This window comes from Corvus hawaiiensis, chromosome 4, assembly GCF_020740725.1.
Source record: "Corvus hawaiiensis isolate bCorHaw1 chromosome 4, bCorHaw1.pri.cur, whole genome shotgun sequence".
Taxonomy (NCBI): Eukaryota; Metazoa; Chordata; class Aves; order Passeriformes; family Corvidae; genus Corvus; species Corvus hawaiiensis.
The window spans coordinates 25,884,762-25,907,038 of NC_063216.1; the positions used below are offsets into that span (position 1 = coordinate 25,884,762).

The 22,277-nt window shown below is 42.6% G+C and overlaps 1 protein-coding gene across 3 annotated transcripts; it reads left to right on the top strand.

Moving 5' to 3' along the window:
- Positions 1-6,911: 6,911 nt before the first annotated feature.
- Positions 6,912-22,241, top strand: TMEM263 (transmembrane protein 263). Of its 3 annotated transcripts, none has more exons than XM_048301869.1 (4): positions 6,912-7,008; positions 10,433-10,494; positions 15,706-15,775; positions 19,589-22,241. In XM_048301869.1, the coding sequence occupies exons 3-4, from the start codon at positions 15,712-15,714 to the stop codon at positions 19,873-19,875; spliced, it is 351 nt and encodes a 116-aa protein (XP_048157826.1). In that variant the 5' UTR covers positions 6,912-7,008; positions 10,433-10,494; positions 15,706-15,711; the 3' UTR covers positions 19,876-22,241. The 3 variants fall into 3 exon arrangements, with proteins under 3 accessions (XP_048157826.1, XP_048157825.1, XP_048157824.1); XM_048301868.1 differs by lacking the exon at positions 6,912-7,008 and adding an exon at positions 7,317-7,414; XM_048301867.1 differs by lacking the exon at positions 6,912-7,008 and adding an exon at positions 14,576-14,663 and having other exon boundaries at positions 10,451-10,494.
- Positions 22,242-22,277: the final 36 nt, after the last annotated feature.

Below are 22,277 nucleotides of genomic sequence, written 5' to 3' on the forward strand. Positions count from 1 at the left end.
AGAAGAATTAAATTGAGATTATATAAGCCCTCCTTTAATGGGTATCTCTGTGCTTCAGCATTAGGTTTGTTTAATGTTTCATGTCATCAGGGCTTAGTTACTGAGAAATAAAAGGTATCTCTGCTTGCAGTTTTGCTGAATATCATGTTTAGATGTACTAATCCTCACATAAGTTTATATCCATTAGACCACTGTCTTACATGCAATGCTGCATGGAAAGGGTTCTGCCAGGAAAGCCAGGTTTAGCCCAAGGTATTTCATTGCTCTGGGTTTGTGCCCTTTATTGCAGCAGTGCAAGGCACAACCTTTCCAAATTTGACACAGACCTCCAAACTCACAGGACCTGAAAAATACCAAACATCAAATGGGTTTAGCTGGCCCTTGCGTGCCCTCTGGCTCCTGAGCTGTTAAGATTTACAGGCAACTCATTCTCTCTCTCCACAGCATTACTCCAGACACTGTAAGATGTCAGCGTGGATGGAACAGTTGGCACGGGAACCTTCCCAAAGAGGAAGGTGTGTGACCAGGGTGTGTAATTTAATCTGTATAGAAATGAGACTGATTTGGGTGGTTTTGCCTAGAAATGCTAGGGTGAATTTAGAGAGTGTGGTTGTAGTTTATAATCAGAATTATCATATTGTCATTTCATAATCAAAAATAGTCAGAATATTCCTTTCCACATGTTTGATAATTGTCTTGGGACTATGCACAAGAAAGGGCACCACTTCCATCATACTCCCTGTTATGCACAGTGGATATGATACACTATATTTTTTCCAAGGATGATCCATTCTTGTGAGGCTTTCCCCATTTCACAGTTCTTCTTAGAAAGATGTTTTCTCTTTTTCTTTTTTACTCTAGGCACTTCATGTTGTTAGAAATGACCCAGAGCCAAGCAAGCTGAGAAGCCTGTCATTATTTAGTGCCTGAACTCTAAAACAGGGTCAGAGCCAACAGCGTAGCTAATGATGGGAAGAGGTTAATGAGGGATCAACGAAGGGATATGACTAATGAAGGGAAAAGGATTGCAGAACTGCAAAGTCACTGAGTGCACTGCATGGCAGATAAAAACTCTGTAAGTCCTTATAACCCCAAACCCACAGCCATGTTTTGTCCCTCCTACTCCTCGTCCTTGTAGCAAGGCAAGAATTTCCAAATCACCCATGTCAGGACCTGGCAAAGCTGCGGCTCCCACTGCTGGAGATCAGACTGACCACACACCACCTCTGCCACTCAGCCTCTCCCTGCTCCACAGGGAGCTCTACAGAGAGTTGTACTGGGAAGTCCCCTAAGCAAGGACGTCAATCCCATAAATTCTTTCCCCCCCAAAAAAGGTGTTCTGTGTCCTCTACAGACTGTTAACTGCATTACAGGAGTGAGTCAGTGCTTTAAAATGTAAGTAAGGAATTATGCCACCATCATCATCGCTGTTACTATTTTTATCCTTTTCTTGAAGAGAGAAGAGAATTAAAGGAATTATAGGGTTTGATTTGAAAACTTGGGAGAAGGAAGAAAACTGTTCTCCACATAGAGGAGAAGGGTTCTAAACCATTGTGCAGAATTTAGATCTAGCTGTGTATGGGGTTGTATTTGACAAAGTTCAGAGGCTTGAGTCCAGGGTCTATGAAATCCTTTTTTTCCTTTACTTTTCAATGTTCCTTTCATCCTCTCAATATGCCAACTGTCAGTATGGAGTGGTCAGGCAGAGATCAGGCACAGCATTAGAAAGCTCTGTCATCAAGTATTCACTCCTTAGCAGTGTCAATAGGGTCTTACTTTTTATTTGAAGTAGGTGACTTGTAGTTCAAAATAACCATGAAGGTACTTCTTGTGAGTGTTCCTATAACTATTTTACAATTCTCTGTTTCGTATTTGTCTTTTCATTTCCAGGAATAAACACAGCAACAGCAAAAAGAGTCTCTGGTACGTCACTATGGCAATATGCACAACTTGAGAGCCAGTGGCAAGCTGTTGGCTCTCCTGATTAGGAGCTGGCAGTGATCAGACCAATTACTGGACCTTAAGACATCGGGGAATGGTTTACAGTTATGCTGCCACCTCTGAAAGGTACCAAGAGGACCTGAAAGCTTTTGCTCATCTATAACCCAATAATTAAATAGCTGTAACAAAGTCTGGAGGTCCCTCCTGAATTTCCAAATGCTTGTGTGTTTCATCAGTCCACTGGGAAGAACAAGGAAGCAGAGCAGGGAGCTGAATGTCTAATTAAACTGGTGGAAAGCATCCACCAGCTCTGCAGAGACCTCTTGGGAGAGAAAAGCAAGGGAAGAGGTGCTCGGTGCCTTTACATGCCTGGGTTTTATCTTTGCTTTGTTTGTAACCTCAAAAACATGGAAGGACTTCTTGCTGCGTAGATCTGTAAATCCAATCATGTTAATGTTTTATTTCATAACAAAAACGGAGGCATGGTAGAGATAAACCTTAGGAGTGACTTCATGCTAAGCACAGCGTGTTATTTTAAATGTCAACCTCTTGGGGAAGGTTCCCATGCCAACAATTTTCTTTGGAGGTTATGCTGTGAAAGTGGGTGAACACACACCCAACTCATAACTCACTCAACCTTCCACCTGCGTAAAACAGAGCAAAAAAGCTTATGAAATCACACCAGCAACTAGAGCACACAGCTGGGAAACAGCAAGAAGGATATTTTACTTAAAATTGAGAAAAAAGCCAAAATGTCACAAGAGTTGCTGCACTTCTATGCAGCACACCACACCTAGGAGATTAAACAGCAGTATTGTCATTTGTACCTATTTATTCAAGGCAGGGATCTGACCTTTTCAGGCTCATTTGTTTCAGCAAACTTTGCTCATGCTACTCATGGCTGCTCATATTCATAAGGCTTGCAAGATTAGAACACCAAATAATTGCTGATAATATGAAGACAGTGTGATAGAAGGAACAATAGTGTTTCTTATTATGTGATTATCTTTCTTTTTGTTTTAAGGCTCTGAGAAACCAATTATTTTGATCATTTTCCTGTCAAAGGTAAATTTTTTAATTGGCCACTGTGTTTCTACAGATAGGAAACTTTGCTGTGATCTTTGCAAATCTCAGTGAATACATTAAATCAGATATGATAGTTCTACTAAATAATATTATTGTAATTGTTTTGTTCTGGGTTTGCCAATGTCCACCCAATCATTTTCTCAGTCGTATGGAAGAAATGCCACCCTGCAGGTTGAGCAACAGATCCAGCCTGCTTCAGGGGATGGGTGGCTTCAGTCTTGTCCCTTGACCCCAAAATGACACCGTGGCCTGACCTATAAAATGAGGACAATTAAATCTATTCACTTTTGTAAACACTAGTGCAACCCATGGTTGAATAGCACTATGTAAATTTAAAATCTTAATTAAACTGAGGCAGAGTGCCAAGTAATCACAAAGCACACACTACTTGAAACCAGCTCATTAACAGCTCTGCTGCTGGAACCAGTTTCTTAATGGCTCAGTAATGAGCTGACTACAATCTGCAAAACCATGTTTCTTGATAATTTTTTTTAAGCATGTAATTATATTGTGATAATGTCTTGAACTTGTGTGTGCACAGGTAACAAAAAAGATACCTCCAAACACTTAACAGCCCAAGATCTAAAAAATCTGTTATTTTTTATTCATGATTTGTACAACTCTGTAACAAAAAGGAAGAAGGATACTCTGGCTTTTTTGTTGGCACTGCTGTGGTACTTCAGTAGAACATTTGATCTGTTACTGCCTGGCCCCTCAGCCAAAAATATTGTGCAAGCAACTCACTTCTCCAAGTTTCTTCCCTTGCATGCTACAGTCACCCAGGACTAGCAGACAGTCAGTTTCCTTTTCTATGAGACGAGATGCATGTGCAGGTGAGGCATCACGCTTAACCAAGCATGTCCCTTCATATGCAATGAAGACATTATATATGTTTGAGTGGGGTATGCTGTTCTTTCATCCCTGCCTGGTTTTGTCAGTAGTAAATCAGCCAGCAGCCTCACTACCAACAAACGTTGGATATTAACCTCCCTGCCTCCCTCCCTCCTTCCTTCCAGCACACTATTAATCTAGGTTATCTACGCAGGGAACACATTTTAAGCCCCAAGGTAGATTTATATTTGGAATTTGCAAAAGTACAGTCCTTGCCTAATCCCTCTCCATTACACCACAGGCATGGATCTGTGATGGGGAGGTATTCATGGCATTACAAGTCAGGAGATGGCATCCTCTAAAGTCCATCTCTGGCCTTGGCTGCTCCACTTCAGAATTTTTAGAAATGGATCAAATGTAACAGCACATCTCAACAAGCTTTCCTGTTGCCTTCCCTGTTCAGGTCTGCTGTTGAGCACCCAGTTCAGCTGGAGTTTGTTGTCAGTCATACGCCTGTAGACTTCACCAGACACCTACCAGACACAAACCTCACAGCTCTGACTTTTCACAACAGCTACCTACAACAGGAAAATGGAACTGCAAGGCCTAGGAATTCAGGAGACAGTAGTCACATTTTAAATTAAGTTCTGCACTGAGAGAGAAGGACTTCTTTTAGGGCTCTTTCCTCGGTCTACATTGAACCCAACACAGTAAAACTCCAACTCTGGCTGTAGTTCCCCACAGCTACTGCAGCAGAAGCAACCACAATCCTCACAATAGAATACAAAATGTATATATTTTGACCTTACTTCAATTATGTTCTGCATCTATAATCATAGTGCATTCACAGATGAAATGTAAAAGCCTATAATCTAAATGAAGGAACCACTCCTCCACAGGGAAAGAGAGAATGTTGTCTTTTTTCCATTTTAAAATTGTTAAGAAGGTAATTACATGTTATTTCCAGTGAAAGCATGTTATTTATCTCTCAGAAAGATTCAGTAATACTTAAGAAGTCTTTTCTGAATATACCAACAGCAGACCATCTTTGAGCCTATTTATAAAGGAAACGTTCAATGAATGAAAGATTAAATGAGACTAAAAATAGTCATGATGACAACACCTCTGCTACCAAAACCTCTCCCTCAGCTTCAGCGTTAGTTTAGCAAAGTAACAGGGACACTGCTCATTTTTCTGTTGTCTGCAGAGATGTCAGCCTGAAGTTATTTCAGTCATTACACCTGTCAGTGAGACTCTTCTCCTGAGTAAAGCTGTGGCTTTACAAGGAAGTTGGCTCTTTCTGTTGGCTCAGCAAAACACTTAACCGACCGAGGTCCTGTGCTATCCTAAGTCTTTCAGTGTTTGAAAAGAAGAGATGTTAATCTCTGTGAGGCCTTTCATTTTCAGTGACTAGGAGGCAAAACATTCTTCAATGCCTTGTGCTGTAAAGTTTATGAGTGATTACCTCTATTACAGCAAAAATACTCGAGCAGCAACTCTTTCTGCTGCCATGAGAAGCTTCAGGCCTTGCATTTGAAGCATATATAGAAAGCATGTAGAGAAAGCACTGTGTACAGCTGGGCCTTAGAACAAGGGATGAATAGCAGCAGTAAGAAAATATCCTTATCTCAAAGACCAAAAAGATGTCAACAGTCGCAGGTGTCGTCTATTAGAACCAGGCAGGTAAACACTAAATAGTAAACACATTCTGCAAACACTGAGTGTCTGCAGAGTTGCAGCCTTCCAGATGGAATTCAAGATCCCAGAGTAGAACTCCCGTGTGTCTGTGCAGTATTACTTCCAAAGAACATGACTAATTCATGCACTCTATGTGTCTCCCATATCCTGACAGAATCCATGGCGTGCTCCCTACCAGACACCACCCTCAGTGTTTCACTTGGATTCTCCCACATCGATGCTTTCACTCATTCAGATCCAAACAAGAGAATATGGATGTTATTCGTTCAGCAGGTCAGGAACGCCAAGTCCCTGTTATCAGCAAGCTCCTCTGAGCCCATGCAGCATTGCTCTGATAGATTACATTGACACACAAATAAAGGAGGAAGCAGAGGTGGTATTTTGTCTACATAACTTTTCTAAACTTGTGAAGCATTCAATAAAGCATTTAGTATTCCTGTGCTTCTGAGAGCAGTTCTGTTTCTAAACTCAAAGTACCTGCGCCTTTCATCTCTCCCCCGGCCATCCAGCATTTCCTTATCTAACAAACTTGAAAGTCACTGTTCATCCCCAGGGATCCCTAGGGATGTACATGGAGAAGTCCCAAAGAAGGGGGTGAGCATCATAAAACCTGTCTTTCCCCAGCTATCCTCATTGGTGCAGTTACCTATCAAGCCATGCCCTTAAACCATGACTACCACGAATTTATTCTCTACAGGTGCCATGTGAGAAGCTCAGCTCACTCAAATAGCTGGGATAAAGGACGCAATGTAAATATTGCTTAACATAAACGCAGATCCTTGGGATTAGCGTCGTGGCTCCACAAGACGCCGCTGGCACTGGACTGGGTGCAGCTCCTTGTCGGAGTGTGCTGCTCTGTGCTGCAGGGAGTTTCTGCAGCCTCCCCGTTGTGCCAACAGCACGGGCAGGGTGCCCCCCAAGGAACCATGTCTTCTCCAGGACCTCTCGGCCGAGATGCTCCCCAGCCCAACTGAGCGCCACAAGCCCCTCTCCTGCACCCCGAAGCATCCCGGTCAGCTACGGCAACGCCGGCACCCCTCCCCTCCTCTCCTCAACCCTGCCACTACCCGGCATCTTCCTCCACCTCGGTGCCCGGCCCCGCAGGACCCGCGTCGTGCCTGCGAGACGAAGGTGGCCCCGGGCCCGCAGCGTCCACGGGGGTCGGGCCGGGCCTGCGCAGGCCCCCGGGGGCGCGTCCGCTCGGAGGGAGCGGGCACGGGCGGCGGCGGCGCAGGAGGCGGGGGCCGGCGGGTCCCGGCACCCCCGGGGCGGGGAGGGGGCGGGAGCGGCGGCGCCCCCCGGCCGCGGAGGGGCCGCGCCGGGCGCTGGGGCGGGGTCTGCGGGCGCCGGCAGGGCGGGCAGCGGCGGGCGCCACGTCGGCAGCGGGGACGGGCGGAGGAGTAAAGTCTGAGCGGAGCCCGGGCGGGCCGAGTGAGCGGCGAGCGCCGTGCGGTGAGTGAGGGAGCGAGGGAGGGATGAGCGGCCGCTGCTCCCCGGCCCCGCTGCCAGCCGGGCAGCCCCCCGAGCGTCCTCCCCGCCTCCCCTCCCTGCCTCCCCGCGGAGAAAGGGGAACTTCGAGGGGAGGAGGCGGGAGAGCGCCCGGCGCGCCCGGGTGGAGCCTGCGGAGCCGCCGCCACCTGCCCCCGGCGCGGGCACAGCCCGGCCGCCTTTGTGCTTCCTGCCGCGGCTCCGCGGGGAGGGAGGGCCGGGCCGGGAGTAGCGGCTCCGCCGCGGCCTTGGCTGCCACGTCAGTGCCGCCGCCCTGCGCAGAGATGCCGGCGGTGCCCGCGCCGGCCCGGCGGGGAACACGAGCGGGGGTCGCTGCCGGGCCGCCTCCGCAGCTCCGCCGGGCACGCAGGTAGCTGCGACGGGAGGACGGGGAGGGGACTGCGGGGCTTGGGCCGCCCTCGGGCGGTGTGGAGCGGCTCCTCGGGTGCGGGGCCGCGGGCGGGGTGGGCTGCTCTGCCCTGCCACTACCACCCTCCCTGGGCCGGGCGCCCATGGAGGAGCGGACCCCGCCCACCTGGGAGGGAGGGAGGGCAGCGGAGGGAGCCGTGGTCGCCTCGGCCTGGCTCCTGGATGGTCTTGTTCTGCCTCGTGAATTTCTCTGACCTAGGAGAAGCTTTGTTTCGGGTTTTCTTCTTTTTAAACTTTGAAGTGTTCGGATGTTTGCTGTAGTAACATGCTCTTTGTTTCATCCATGTCTTTCGAGTCCAGCTTGACGGAGTAGCATACAAAGAGGGTTTTTTTTGTGAACTGTTTGGGACCAGCTTAGCTTTCCACATTCACCTGGCCCAGGCGTTTATGTGGTGTGGCCTGGGAACAGAGGCAAGTTATTTTAGCCATATGGCTGGTTCTGGTCATTGTGTGAACCTCACAGACAGCCTCTGTGGATGCAATTAAATGCTTTCTTCTGCTCATAATTGGGCTGAAAATGAGAGCTCCGAATCAGGATGTCACTCCATAAGGAAGATAAATACCAAGCATATGTAGCTTGTTTCAGTGTGTCCACTGTGTTGCTTCAGGCAGCATGCCCCTGTATAACTGGAAGGGTACGTACAAGGTTGCTTAATATAGCATGTAAATACTGGTTTGTATGCACATCAGTTTTAAGACTGCTTAGTAAATGTTATCCAGCATATCATGTAAAGCTCTCTTAAACTGTTAAACTGTGGCTAAATATGCAGAAAAGTTAGTGTTGCCTCCTCTGCGTAGAAATGGACAGCACTGCAAAAGCACAAACTGAAAAGTGGTCCTTGTCCAGCAAGTGACCAGGTCTAAATGTCAGGTAGGAGCCAACAAACAGGTGGTGGATGCTAGGAAAAAGATTCTTTATTTTGTTAGCAGAGGTGGCAGGGAAGTTCAGAAGCTGCTTTATCGCTGGCTGTTAGGCACAGTCAGGTTTTGTCTTTGAGGGCCTTCTGGAAAAGGAGGTCTGAGACTGATCTGGAGCTCAGGCATTAAGAAAGTGTAAGAAGAAATGGGGAAGGCTCTTCTGAAAACTGAGCTAGCATGAAGCGGAGGATGACAGAACTGGTAAAATGGAGTTTTCATGGTCTTTCTGAAGCTGTACTGGAATTTACCATGTGCTTCTTAGGAACCAGTTTTGGAGAACTAGAAAAGGGGAATTCCGTTTCATGCCACCTTTGATTTTGTATCTTGTAAATCATTGCATCAAAGAAAACTTGATTGCCAACATCAGGTGTTCCCTAGAGCCTTTTCTGGACCCTATCTATGTTTTAGTTGACAGTGATGGAGAAATAGTGGATTCTCCATCCATGGTAGATATGATATAGTAATGTCCTGGGCAGAGTTAAGGGCTTTTTTTGCAGGAGATATTATACCTCTCTTTTGCTTTTAATCATGGTGTGTGTGTTTGGTTTCTAATACTGATATGTTGCATTACCTTCCCAGCTGTGTTCAGTATCCTGCATGCTGTGAGCTTGTTATGTACATTACTTATGGCAACTTCTTTTGGAGGAAGTTGTCTGCCTGCTGTAGGCTTGGAAGTAAGTCATGGTTCACACCTGGAAGCTTCTGATCAACTTCTTGGGGTCTTTACTTGAATGCAGTCTTTTTTTCATTTGAAGTGGGCATACTTGCTTCCAATCCACTCTTGCTTTGTATATAAATCAGAATTTTGAAACTTGGGTTTTAAACAGAAGGCTTGTTGAAATACTCGCTCTGCTCTTGGTTTTTAGCTACATGCTTTCTACGTGCCTGGATTTGTTTTTTTACTTTAGTGCTGTTAGCACTGACTCTTCTTGCAGAAGCTCAGTCAACTCTCTTCCCTGCAGTAACAAACTGAAGCACACATTTCCATGTTGGCTGCGCTCTGAGGGTTGTGTCTAAGAGCATTGAGCACACTTACCTGTGACATGTTACAAGCCCTAATCCAAGGAGTAAGGCAGTGAAGCTGATAGTGAGGGGTCGCTTGTGCAGCTGAAGCAGTACCCTGAAGAGCAGCCATGGATGGGATTACCTTTTTTGGCTTCATGTTTATTTCCTTGTTTAATTTGGAGAGCACAGCACTGTTGCTCTTCCAAAAATTTATTTCTTTAACTATCATACCTACAAATATTTTTTTTCCGTGTATGTGTAATACATCAGGTTCATTCAGAAATCTGCTGTAGCTGCTGAAAGAGGGGAATGCATGTGGCAAGGGTTGTTTGTTTTCCATCAGCTCTGTAGCCAGGCTTTCTAACTGCATAGCTGGTAGCCAGAAGGAAGATAAATTCTTTTGTGGTGGAACAAGGCAGGGAGATGGGTTTGTTTGCAGCTCTATCAGGTGAGTAGTTCCAGCACTGGCGGCTGCTGTCTGGAGCAGCATTAAGCTGCCGGCTGAAATTGGCCCCATCCTTGGGTCGTTTCATTGCTACCCACAAATATCTGAGTAGTGGCATTGAAACAAGCCAGTTTTCACTGGCTGCTGCTTGGGCCAGGTTTACTGTGCTGAGACAGAAGGGCTTTTTGTCTGTAAAGTCAGAAAGACACCGAGAACATCCGCTAAAACTCGGGAAGTTACACGTCTGCAATGGTTAGAGCCCACTTCTCAATGGAAGGCTAAAACTTTACACAAATTACTGTCCAAGAACTGCAGGCTCATTAAGAAGCATTTGTGTCTTAACATGGATTATTGTGCTTCATAGCAATCCTCATGGCAGCACACAGAGCAAGTAAAATTATCTCCGTTGCCAAGAAGGAATTGGTGCTTTGGTGACATAAATCTCTAAAAATGTGGTATCTTAAGGCCATACCAAGTGTGCTTCCTCCATACTGTGGGGATTTGTATTCCTGATTCCCACTGTACACCCATGGCAGGTGTGTGACAGTTGCTGTTCCATAAAATGTCATTAACCTTCTGCCTTTCTCATAGGTGTACGCAGAATACTTTTGTGGAAACAACTAACTAGAAATCTTCACAAAGGAATATATTTGGTGAGTAAGTTTTATTTTAATCAGCTTTGATGTGAATGTATGTATAGCTCTGCCATTACCTCTAGAGCTTCTTGGTGCTTTCATTCAGGGTCTTATAACACTGTTAATGTTACAAATAGCTCTTGAATTAAAAACCCTCTTCTAAACAATTTCTTTTTTATTTTTTTACAACAGGGTAAAACAGTTCAGCTTTCTATGTCTTTTGTATTCTGTAAATATGGAAGTGTGTTTTCTTTCAAATCAGTTGAGTGACTTCCATTTTTATTTTTTAAATCTTTTTCATGTGAAGGCTATAATTTATTTTAGTGTGTTGTTAAGAAAGATGAGAAGTTATCCCATATCTCTTGAATGAATAGCATCTTCATGAGCATACAGGGGGAAAAAACTCCAAGAGGTAGTTTACATTTATCCCTGTTTGAAATCTCTTTTAAGAGCTGGGTTTGCTTCCACTACTTGACATGAGAAAACACAGATGAAGAAGGAAACTGGAGTGTGCCAGTGATATGATAGGTTTCTGCTTCATGAATGTCCCTATGAGTTTTGCTGGGCCTCATGGAGATCCTGCCTCATTCCATGGCATCATTTAATGAAGATGTTAAATGAAGCTGGAGGCTTTTCTGCAGTGACACAAGTGTCAGTGAATTTGGCATCACAGGATGAAAATGCCGAAGAAAGATCTCTTTGCTTGCTTTATTCTTCCCTTTTTCTTTGGCCAGTCTGACTGTACTTTGAAGAAGATTCTGAAAAACATATCAGAAGAGTTCCAAAGTTGAAGTTTCTGATAAATCTTTGCCTTGTTGCATACACCTGCAGTACTGGTAATCATTGTGACTAATGATTCAGTGCACAGTGGGGACTTTGAATCTGCAACTTCCAAGCTTCCAGAGTTCCTTAACCTATATCATGTCTGAATGACTTAACTCTGTGCAAAAGTCTTACACTTGCATCTCCATGTCACTGCTTTCGATTTTAGCTGAGTTGTAATCTCTGTTGGGTCTCATGAATTTTGCTTTCTTCTTCTTTGTGGGGATGCATCTTCAGGAGAAATCTTGAACAGGATCATCCCTCAGGATACACTGCAGTCTCATGACCAGAGGATTCTGATGCAAAGCAGGGCATACAGGCCTAGATCTTAATAGTCAAAGGAGGCATTGAGTGCTTTCACCTTCATGGTATTATGTAAAATGTGGTGAGTGGCTTCTGTTTTTCTGTCTCCAGTTTTTGAAGATAAAAGTTATATTCCCGCCCTCTTGCTCTGAAGACTGGATGAAGTAATCTGCCACCAAGCAATTATTCCAGGCCTTTGACCTCCAGTCAATAGAAATACTCATCTTAAATCTCTGGAGGGGAGCCAGGTTTAAAACATGCTCCTGTGCATATCCTGTTCACCAGATATACTGCACCTTGTTTAGCACACAGAATTTTTGGATCACTTTTCAGAGTCTTTCAAGTCTCCTGAAGTGTTAAATTGGATACAAGTATGCTTAATGCAGACTGGAACGTAGATATTTGAAAATTTTCTGTAGAAGTCCTTTGTTGTATCTTGGTCTTGATTCTGTGATTCCCTGGAGAGCTTCTACAGAAAAACAAAAGGACCTGAATTGTGCTTTGTGAGGTCTTATGTGCCAAGCTGTGTTTTGGGTCAGGCTGTGAGCCTTTTCTGACAGTGATGTGATTCGGTTTTCACTTGCGCTGATATCATAGAACAGTGAGTAAAACCTAGCACAGGCTGGTTGGGCACATCTCTTGCAGCATCATAGAATCATCAAGGTTGGAAGAGATTTTCAAGATCATCCAGTCCAGCCACCCACCTAGCATCCCTGGAGTGCTTCTAGGATCTGTAGAACCACCCATCATACAGTAGTTTTCAACTTTCTGGTCTGCAAGCCCCTGAAGGCTCCCTTCTGTGTAGAACAAATTCAGTCCTACCAACAGTGACTTACTTGCCTTAGCTGCTGTTCTCAGGCATGTGTAGTTCTCTGTTGAATTCTGGGGTCTGATAGCAGCTGGTTGCCAGTGCCTGCGCTGCACAAGATAAGATAGACCACTGGGGTCTTTGTAGTTGTGAGTGAGTGAAATATTTCTGTTGCAATGGTGTTAAACCATTGCATGTGAATTATATGTATTGTGTAGTATTCCCGTCTGACTTTTAAGGAGAAGCTTGGGGTCAAGAATTATGTAACTTCGAAGTTCTACGGAAGGTAATGGGAAAGAATGCCTAATCTGAACCACTCTTTGTATATAGTGCTGTGATTTGACATGTGCTGCTATTTTTATACTAATATACTTTTTAAGTAGACTAGAAACTCTGCTGTGAAATTCCCCTGCCAATACATTGCTTTGCTCATTTAGCTTTGCAGGAACTGAAACCAAATCTGACAGTCTAAGCTAGACTGTGGAGACTTATGAAAGCTTCCCTTACCTGTCTTGTCTGCCAGTCTTACTCTAACTCTTTCTATTGGACAAGTCTTATCTTAATTAACTACTGATATTATGTCGTGTACAACAGATTCTAGGGGCTTCATCTGGGCTGTATCTGCTGTTAGGGTTGCTGTATCCGGTACCTTCTTAACAGCAGAAAATACTAAACCTTGTGTGAAGTCTTGTGACTCTTTCTAGTGTTATGCCTATGTCCAAAACTGGTAACTTATTCCAACTCCCCTCTAAACTTGTTGGTAATCCCTGACAGTGTTTTCTCTGTCCTCTTAAGATTAGATAACTTCTCTGAATCTCTTATATGGAATTGTTGACAGAAACATTTTGGAAGCTCAAACAAGCAATTTTATCTGGTGTTCTTTTAGGAGTTACATGCTGTCTAGATACAAATAAATTGGTGGAGGTAGTTCTTTATAAAAAAATAATTTACCTCTGTCTTTACTCATTTGTCTCCATTGAGTCTGCTTTAGAACTGTTTTGATCACTTTTTTATTCCTTTGTTTGAATTAAGACTTGCTAGGCTCTGACTTTTATTTTACTCTCTTTAGGACTTTCCCTAAGGAAGTGGTTAAACTCCTTCCACATTCCTAGTAGAGTAATCATCTTCATGACTGAAATGGCCACATGTTAATTAGGAACATAGTTGCTTCATCTTGATACAGATGTTTTGATTGAATAATGTCAGGCCTGTCAGTTTCTTCTGTCTGCTCTTTCTTACAGTGCTTTATATTATTTCAAGTTGGAAAAAAGCAACAAACCTACATGGGACTTCACGCAGTGAGGATGATAACCTTTTATTTCTTCCAGCTTGCATTAGATGAATGCAAAGATGTCACGTAGTATCTGAATCAGGTCCTTTTCCAGAACCTGATTGCCTTCAGTTGCTTCCTGTGATTGGTCAGGTTCTTTTTTTAAATTTTTTTCCCCCTTATTTGTGATTAAATAAAATAACAAGGAGTTCTATAATTGATACTTTTAAAAATTGTCTTTTAGCCCTCATGTGTTTTAGTCTCCCAGTTTGCTGTGTTGCTACTCTACAACTTGCTGACAAGTGGAACCAGAGGGGCGGACACTGATCTCTCTGGTGACCAGTGATAGGGAGTGGCATAAAGCTGTGTCAGGGGAAGTTTAGGGTGGATATTAGGAAGAGGCAGCCCCACAGGGTGGTTGGGCACTGGAAGAGGCTCTCCAGGGAAGTGGTCACAGCACCAGCCTGACAGACCTCAAAAAGTATTTGGACAACACTCACAGGTGCATGGTGTAATTCTTGGGGCTGTCCTGTGCAGGGCTAGGAGTTGTACTTCAGTGATCCTTGTGGTTTCCTCTCAACTTGGGATATCATATGATACTTTCCTGTTTCTTAGCTATCATGTTCACATGTCTGGCTTTTGAGTGGTACTTGTTCAGCATTTCCATCAAATTGGCCATCCTGGTAGTAGGTATTTTTGCTTGCTTTCCTGTTCAGCTTCTTGTGTAAAGGTACTGTGTTTTCTGAGCCCTAAACTGATACCCTTAGTGCTGATTGGGAGGACTCTTTAATGTTCAATTTAGGCTTGCTTCTCATCCAAAGATCTATGATTTAGCATGTGGGTGCCAGTTTTTACTGTGATGTTTTAACTTCATAATAATACTGTGAGGGTTTTAGCTCTTGTTTTCCAGATGAGTCTTCCCACCTGCTTCTGCCTCCGCATTCCTTCTTCAGATCCCAACCACTGCTTTCTCACCCAGAGGAGGTACAGAGAGATCTGAGCACAGCAAGAGAAGTAGGAATTATTTTTGTGGTGCTTGTTGACTCCTGGAAGAAATTAAATTATTTAAAGACTTGTGCAGAGGGAAGAGAACTAAGAGGTCAATGGCAGAAAGAGAGAAGGATGCTGATTGGTGTAATGTGACTTGTTTTTCCTTTTTCTGACCTTGGTTCCTGCTCAGGAGGGAAAGCAAGATTAGCAGGAAGATTCAGGGGAGGAGGCAGGACTTAATATCAAGGCATGCTTTGGTGGGGGAGGAAAGCAGGAAGGAAACCTGGACTGGTTATTACTTTCTTCCCCTCCAGAGGAAAAATTCTGTAAGCAGAGCTGCTGATTTGAGCTTTCTCCTATGCTTCCCCTGTCAGGCACTGCTGCTCTAGAACTGCTCTAGTAAACTGCTTCTGGTGTAAAAAAATCTTTTCTGAAACCTTTTCATTGGAAAGTTTGTGTAGAGTTAAAACAGCCTAGTTCTGCTGCTGTCACTGCACCATTTATGCAGTTCTGTGACAAGATAAATTGTGTGTTTCTGTTGCTGTTCTTCCATCTTGTTTTCATGGCATTTGTTCAAATTACACTACAAGGACTTTTAAACAGCTTTCCAGGTATCAGCAGATCTCACAAGCATGCTGCTGTTGTTTCTCTAGTGGCCACCACCTCTAGGATCACTAGGCTTTACTTTTTCAGTACTTAAACATAAGCTGTTGTATAGCAGTTGCTGTTTTGTTTTCCTGATTGTTGTCTTCCTGATTGGTTTTTTTTTTTGAGATGCACTTGGTGGTGTGGCAGCTCTCACCAAGACTGCTGATGTGGTGGAGAGCACCTTTTTCAAGTACTGAGTCTGGTTTAAGAATGCAAAAGCACAGTCTGATAATAAAAATAGGAGCAGTTTGACAGGACCTGCTAGCTTATCTAATAATGAAAAAGAAGTTCTCTTTGTGGGACTTAAGCTACTTGAATTTTGGATTAATGGATTACATTTATGCTTTGCCGGAAAATATGTATAGCACATGTGAATTTCTTTTTTTAGGCAATAATGAATCAAATGGACAAAAGTCAACAGGAAGTCCCATCATACCTTCATGATGAACCACCAGAAGGTATGTATTAGTTTTCATGATATGAAGTAAATTATTCAGAAGTTCAGTTCTCTCTTAAAGAAATGCATCTGCAAGCTGAACACTTTAACTTTCTTTTATGTAACAGTAAACAAACCATCCCTGGGATGAGATAGGCCTGGATTATTGTTCACTTCTGCATTATCCTGATTACAAAAAGGCCACTGAATATAACTGAGTAAACAACTGTACCTATAAATTATAGAGAAGATGGGCAGTTACTGAAGGACCTAATTTGCAGATTAGTTTCCAGAGATATGAATTGGTCTAATGGGTATTTATTTATTCTATTCATTATGTGAGATGGAAAGAGCCCAGCTTCATTTTTGGACACGTTGCTGTGTTCATAATGCATGTGACTTTTATACAAGATGTGTTTAAAAATATATAGAACTTCATTACTGCTTCTGGAGACTGTTTTCCATCATACAATTAACCGTGGTTCTAACTGTTCACAATCTCACAGTTTCATAAAAACAAGCACGCACTTGACTTCATTAACGAAGTGACGTCATGGTCCCCTGAACCAACTGAATATTAAGCTGATTATTAGATCTGCAGAGGAAATGCAGTTGCAAATGAGCAGAGTTTCTTCCAAGCTGTGGACTGGCAGGATTGAGCAGAGTCCTGTTTGCATAATGTGACTGGAAGCATACTAGATCAAAAACCGTTCTTGGCACATAGGTTGTCTGTGTTCTGTCTGCTTTAAAACCCAAATGTGTTGGATGTAGAGGTCGGTGAGTCATGATTCCTCTTGGTTCATTGCTCTTCAGTTTATAATGGCCCTTTAAAGTTCTGTTTGTTGGTCTGCCTTTTTTTCACCATCTTTTATATGTTGTATAACCAAACAATTTACTTCATTTGAACGACAGAATTATCCATTAACTGTAGCAGAAAGGGTTGAAGTGGAATAACTCACTCTATTCTTGACAACTATTAGGCAGGAAACACTAGCAGAAGAAGATGAGAGGAAAGGGAGAAGTAGATTTTCATGGCACAGTGCTTCTTCAGCTCTGTTATACTTGAACTTGTTATAGTAGCATGGTGTGAGGACAGAAACTCTTGCTCTTTTGGTGTTAAGATCCCAGAAGCATTTCTGCTAGCAAATGCCAGACTGGAAACTATACCTTAATGTGTTACCTTCAAGTCTAATTTTTAAGGCTGTGTTTTGTTTGCTTAGTTCTTAGGGGTTTTTTTGCCTTAAAGATTTAATTGTGTTCTATACATGGTAAACATCATGTGTAGAAAGTCAACAGTGGTCTGAAAACTAGAACAATTTTTTTATTAAGGCAGTGAAACAAGTGGGTATTTTTTATCTTCCTAGAATATTCACTAGGTTTTCCAGATTCAGAGCATAACAGCAGAATTTGATCATCACTGGTTATTCCAAAGTTTTATTTCAAATTTGTGAGCAGCTAAGACATATTTTCTTCTGCACAGTTTTCTTTCAGTATGACAATAACCAGTTTGAATATGAAGTCTAAATTAGATGGAGAAAATTGGTGTAGTTGGAGGGAGTAGAATGAAGCACAGCTCATCTTAATGTAAACTCCATCCTTGAAGAGGCTTTTTCCTTTTGGTTCTGGTTCACATGTACTCTTCAAGCCTTATGAGTTTAGTTAAAATACTGGAATACCATTGAAAAACAACCTCCTTTTGAATGTTGGGCAAGGCCTTATACGTGATACTTACACCATCATAGAAAGATGGCCAAAATGTGGATGGAAGGATACCAGTTCAATGCTGGCAAGATCATCTCTCAGACTAGGCTGCCAAAATACTCCTTAGAGGAAAGGCTCAATTCCAAAACCAATTTGCAGTTTTTCCTAAAGATAGAAACAGTTGTAGTTTGTTCAAATCACACTCAACAAGCTTGGCGCCCAAAGGCTTTAAAGAATGTGTGGAAGAAGCTTTTGTGCTCCTGCTTTTTATGAGTAGTGCTATTGTAATGCTGTATTTTCTGCCTTGCAAGTGGCACCAACCTTTGCAACCTAAGTTCATTCAAATTCTTGTTCGTTCTTGGATTCCTTTCAGCGGGAAGCTGGCTGCAAGATAGCCTGGTAGAGCCAACTCCTGGATAGGGAAGTTGTGTCATTTTCTCAGTGCTCCATAAATCACAGAGTATTCTCAGAGTAAATATTCTGAGTTTCAAAGCACCCACAAGGATCATTGAGCCCAACTCTTTAGTGGAGGGCCCATGTGGGGATCAGCCCACAACCTTGGTGTTATCAGCACCATGTCTAAATGACTGAGACAGTCTCCATAGATTTAGGCATGGTCTGGTACTCTCTGGAAACATACTCTTTAGAAAAAAGGAGACCAGGGATGTGTATCCTAGAACAGAAATCAACTGGCAATAAAACTTTGCAGCTCTGGGCATTTGCTAGACCTCATGGACAATGCAAACAGGACAGAAATGGAATGTGTCAGCCATTACCAGAAGTTAGTTACACGCTGTCACATTCTGTATTTACACTTGTGAAATAGAGTAGATGATGTCAAAGGACTGGCTACCTGAACTAATGTAAAGAAAAACACATAAAGATTACTTTTGTTTGTATCTCTTACTATTTTTAAAGTTAGTTATGATGGATCATTTCTTCCTTACCTCAGTTCTGATTAATTGAAATCAGCTCTTAAAATTCTGTGGTGTGAAACTTTATGCCTATTTCACCCTGATTGTAGTGAACCAGTTAAGTGGAAGTGAAACAGTTTCTGACCAAATTTGTTACAAGTTCTATTAGTCTGGTCACAAGAATCCTCTAGTGAATAATCCGTAGACATTGGATTTTATAGCAGAATCTGCACGCTTCCTTCCGAGTGTGATGCTTTAAAGACCTTCTGTAAGTAAATAGAAATTCTGCTCTCTGTGTGCTTGTGTTGGCAATGCATGTTTGCTGGAGATTTCCATGTTGAAAGCTGCTGGCCTAGAATGAACCAGGAAGGGTATTACATGGCTTAAAGTACAAGGCTGTCATTTATGTTTTCAGTTTCCATTACCCTTTCAATTATCTATATCAATTTCTTAAATAGGAGACTAGTGTAAGCTGGAAGGACTTTCGGTATTTTCTGCTCCTTTGGGCTTCACTATTCTGTATCCTTGTTTTCCTTTTTGTCAGCTTCGTAGGAAATTCTCTCATCTAGGTGGCACCTTTTGTTTTGGAATTATTCCAGGCATGCCCATAGGAACTCTGACCTCTAGAGTTTTTTAATGAATTCTGAGTCCTGGGTCAGTCCTGGCATTATCACAAACACATTGGCAGTGCATGGGAAGTTGGTCACCCTGGTTTTCATCCAGTAGTAGACGAGTGCTGGGATGTGACTCTCGGAATCTGTGCCCTGGATGCAAGTTGTCAGCAGTGAGAGTGCTGGGGACAGACCTGTTCTGCTGCTTCTCCTAAGGCGTGTTGCAGTGGAAAGTCAATGTGTTGGCAGGGCTGAACAGAGGTCTCTGGTATATCCAGAGCTGATTTTTCTTTCCTACTGCCTCCTAGACTCATTGTCCTCCTCCAAGCATGTTACTTCTGCTCCTGACTCCCTCACCTCTTTATTTCATGTTTGTTTCTTCCCTAGCTCTGCCCACTATGGTTCCACTTGCTCTTTTCTTGGTTTCCTTGTTGTTTGTTATTTGGGACTAGGTGGTGTATGAGCATCCAAGAAAAGCAGCCTGCAAGGTAAGTATAGGCTGTGCAATAGCTGTTGGGCTAGAAAAGGAAATACTTATGAGTAACACTTTTTTTGAAAATGCTTAAATCCTAGTGCTGAAATTGATTTGCTTGTTGTTTGTTCCCTTAGGGTCACTCAAAGACCACCCGCAGCAGCAGGCTGGCATGCTTTCTCGTGTGACTGGTGGCCTCTTCAGTGTCACAAAGGGAGCTGTTGGTGCCACAATTGGGGGTGTTGCTTGGATTGGAGGGAAGAGCTTGGAAATTACCAAAACAGCGGTCACATCTGTGCCTTCTGTGGGAGTGGGTCTAGTCAAAGGAAGTGTTTCTGCTGTAGCTGGAGGCGTTACGGCTGTAGGATCTGCTGTTGCAAGTAAAGTGCCTTTAACAGGAAAGAAAAAGGACAAGTCTGACTAAAACCAAAACTGAGACATACTCGATTCTCCAGAATGTTGCGTCAGTGGCATTAAAATCTGCTAGGATTGGGACCATGAGAAGCCATGTGTCTTAGACACTATCTTCTAACAAGTTGTGCAAGTAACTTGATGTCATCTGAAAAGGACAGAAGAAGCTTGGCTAGCACAGCGTATGAGGATTTATTAGAGCCTAGATTGAAGCTTTGTATCTGGTGAAATGTTACATTTGATAACCATAGAAGTGAGTGTATCTGAAGGAGTAATACATATTTGAATATTCATTTACTGTAAGTCTTCTGCAGTTTTGGACTAAAATGTGAATGTAGAGGCTCAGTAGTCTCTGCGATGCCATCGATACAATGAGATGCCAGTTACTGTTCTCAGTGGTTTCCACATCCTCTTTTTAAGGATCCTTCAGCTGTGTAAAAGCATTGTTGGATGTACCCAGTCTTGGTTATGAACCTGTATTTGCAGGCAGCCTGTAAACTATCCCTGACTGCATTCTGCCAGTGAAGACTGGAGCAAAGAGACTGGAGGTGTGCAGAAATTGGAAATGAAAATGGGAGATAGAAGTGAAAACATTTAACAACATGGTAGAAAGGATCATAAAGAGTAAACTAACTTAATGCCTTATTAGAAAAAAATCTTCTTTTACCAGGTGAAGCTGTCTAAAGAACTTCCTGTTGTTTCAGTGCAGTTTACAAAATGAGCTTTAGGCTCTTTATAAATCCTGCTATCTGAAACTTTGTCAATTTTTACTGAAAACATGATCGCTCCATCTCAGGTGTATTTAATAATATGCATCTATCTCCTGCAAGTGAGAACTTGCTTCTAATAAACTTCTTATAGACACTAGAAAAAATGACAGCCTGTGGAAACTGGGCTGATGTTTGTGGTCGTCTAGCACAACTGTCTAACTTGCTAGAAATTCCTTTGTGTAGCTGGAAACCACTGAAGAACTAGCAAAGCTGTTCTCTCAACTCCATGATGCACCAGGTTAGCTTTTTGCTCTTTTAAGCAAATGCAAGGAATTTTTCACTACATCTCTTACACTTTTCATTTTGATTTTTGAGTAGAATGCAATACTTTTATTTAAAGCAAACCAAAAATGGTAGATGAGGCCTTAAAAAAAAAAAAAAAAATTCAAGTAATTTGTATACTGACAGATTCCAAATGTTGACATCTCAAATGGGAGCATGTGTACATCCTCTGCAGTGTGTGAGGCAAAATGCACTTGAAATGGCACAGCGTGAGATTGCCTTAAAATCGAAACGATTTGTGATCTTTTATTTGTGTACTGACTTTGCAAATAAGTAACCTCTTTGGAAGCCCATGGAAGGCATCTGTTCATGTTGTATATGCAGTATTTTCTAAAATCTTGTGTTTCTATGGAGAACTTGTATGCTTACTTTTTCAGTGGCTGTGGTTGTACTAGAAGGATATATGGGGGGGACTTCTTAAAAAGGCAAAAAAATCGAAACATATCACTTGTCAAACCTAGTCCTCTGTTCATGGGTGTTGAAAGTACACCATGTCTGAATTAGGGTACTGTCGTCACCCAGTCTGTCTGAGCCATTGGTACTTCAACTGCACTCTGTAACAACTTTATTTTATATCAGTGATTGTATATGTTGGAAGCATGATACTTGTAAGCATGGGAACTTGGGGTGGTGGGGAGAGAAAAAACCCAAGAAATGGTGTCTGCTCCTTCTATTAGATGCACCAGCTGCTTGGTTCTGATCTGCTGCAAGGGTGTAATGAGGTAAGTTTATGCAACAAATGGAAGCCTTTAACTTTTTTTTATAGTCAAAAGCAAATTGCATAGAATATAGTATGGTTTAGAGGTACCAGTTAGCTCTAGAAACGAGCTAGCCTGGGTATCAGAAGCAATCTAGTTGCAGCATATAATTTAGTATGGTCTGCTCCACTGCAATTTCCAATGTAGCCATGTCCCCCAAGTGCTGCCACTGAACTCTTTAAGAGTCACCTGTTTGGAGCACAGTGATAATTTGTGACACTCAACCAAACCCTTTCTAATAGTTTTTCTGAAAACCCATTTTTTTATTATATTTTTTAATTTTTAAACTATGAAACTTGCAGCAAAACACGTGTGGTCTGAGATAAGCAATGTTAGGTATGTAAAGAGTTGCCAACACTTCATTTTGTTTTGTTCTTAACATATCCTGTAGCTATTATTTTGAGTCTTGTAACTGAAACTTTTACATGGCATATGGTTTTAGTTGTCAAAGAGCTTTGTCCTATATCCTGTGTGTTTTCCATTCACTTATAAAACTTGCTTCATCTTAAAAACTTGTTCCATTTCTGTCCTGGCACCTGTGAAACATTAAATTGTTGCTGTTTCAGACATTTGAAAGCTGTCTAACTTTCATACTTAGTTATACT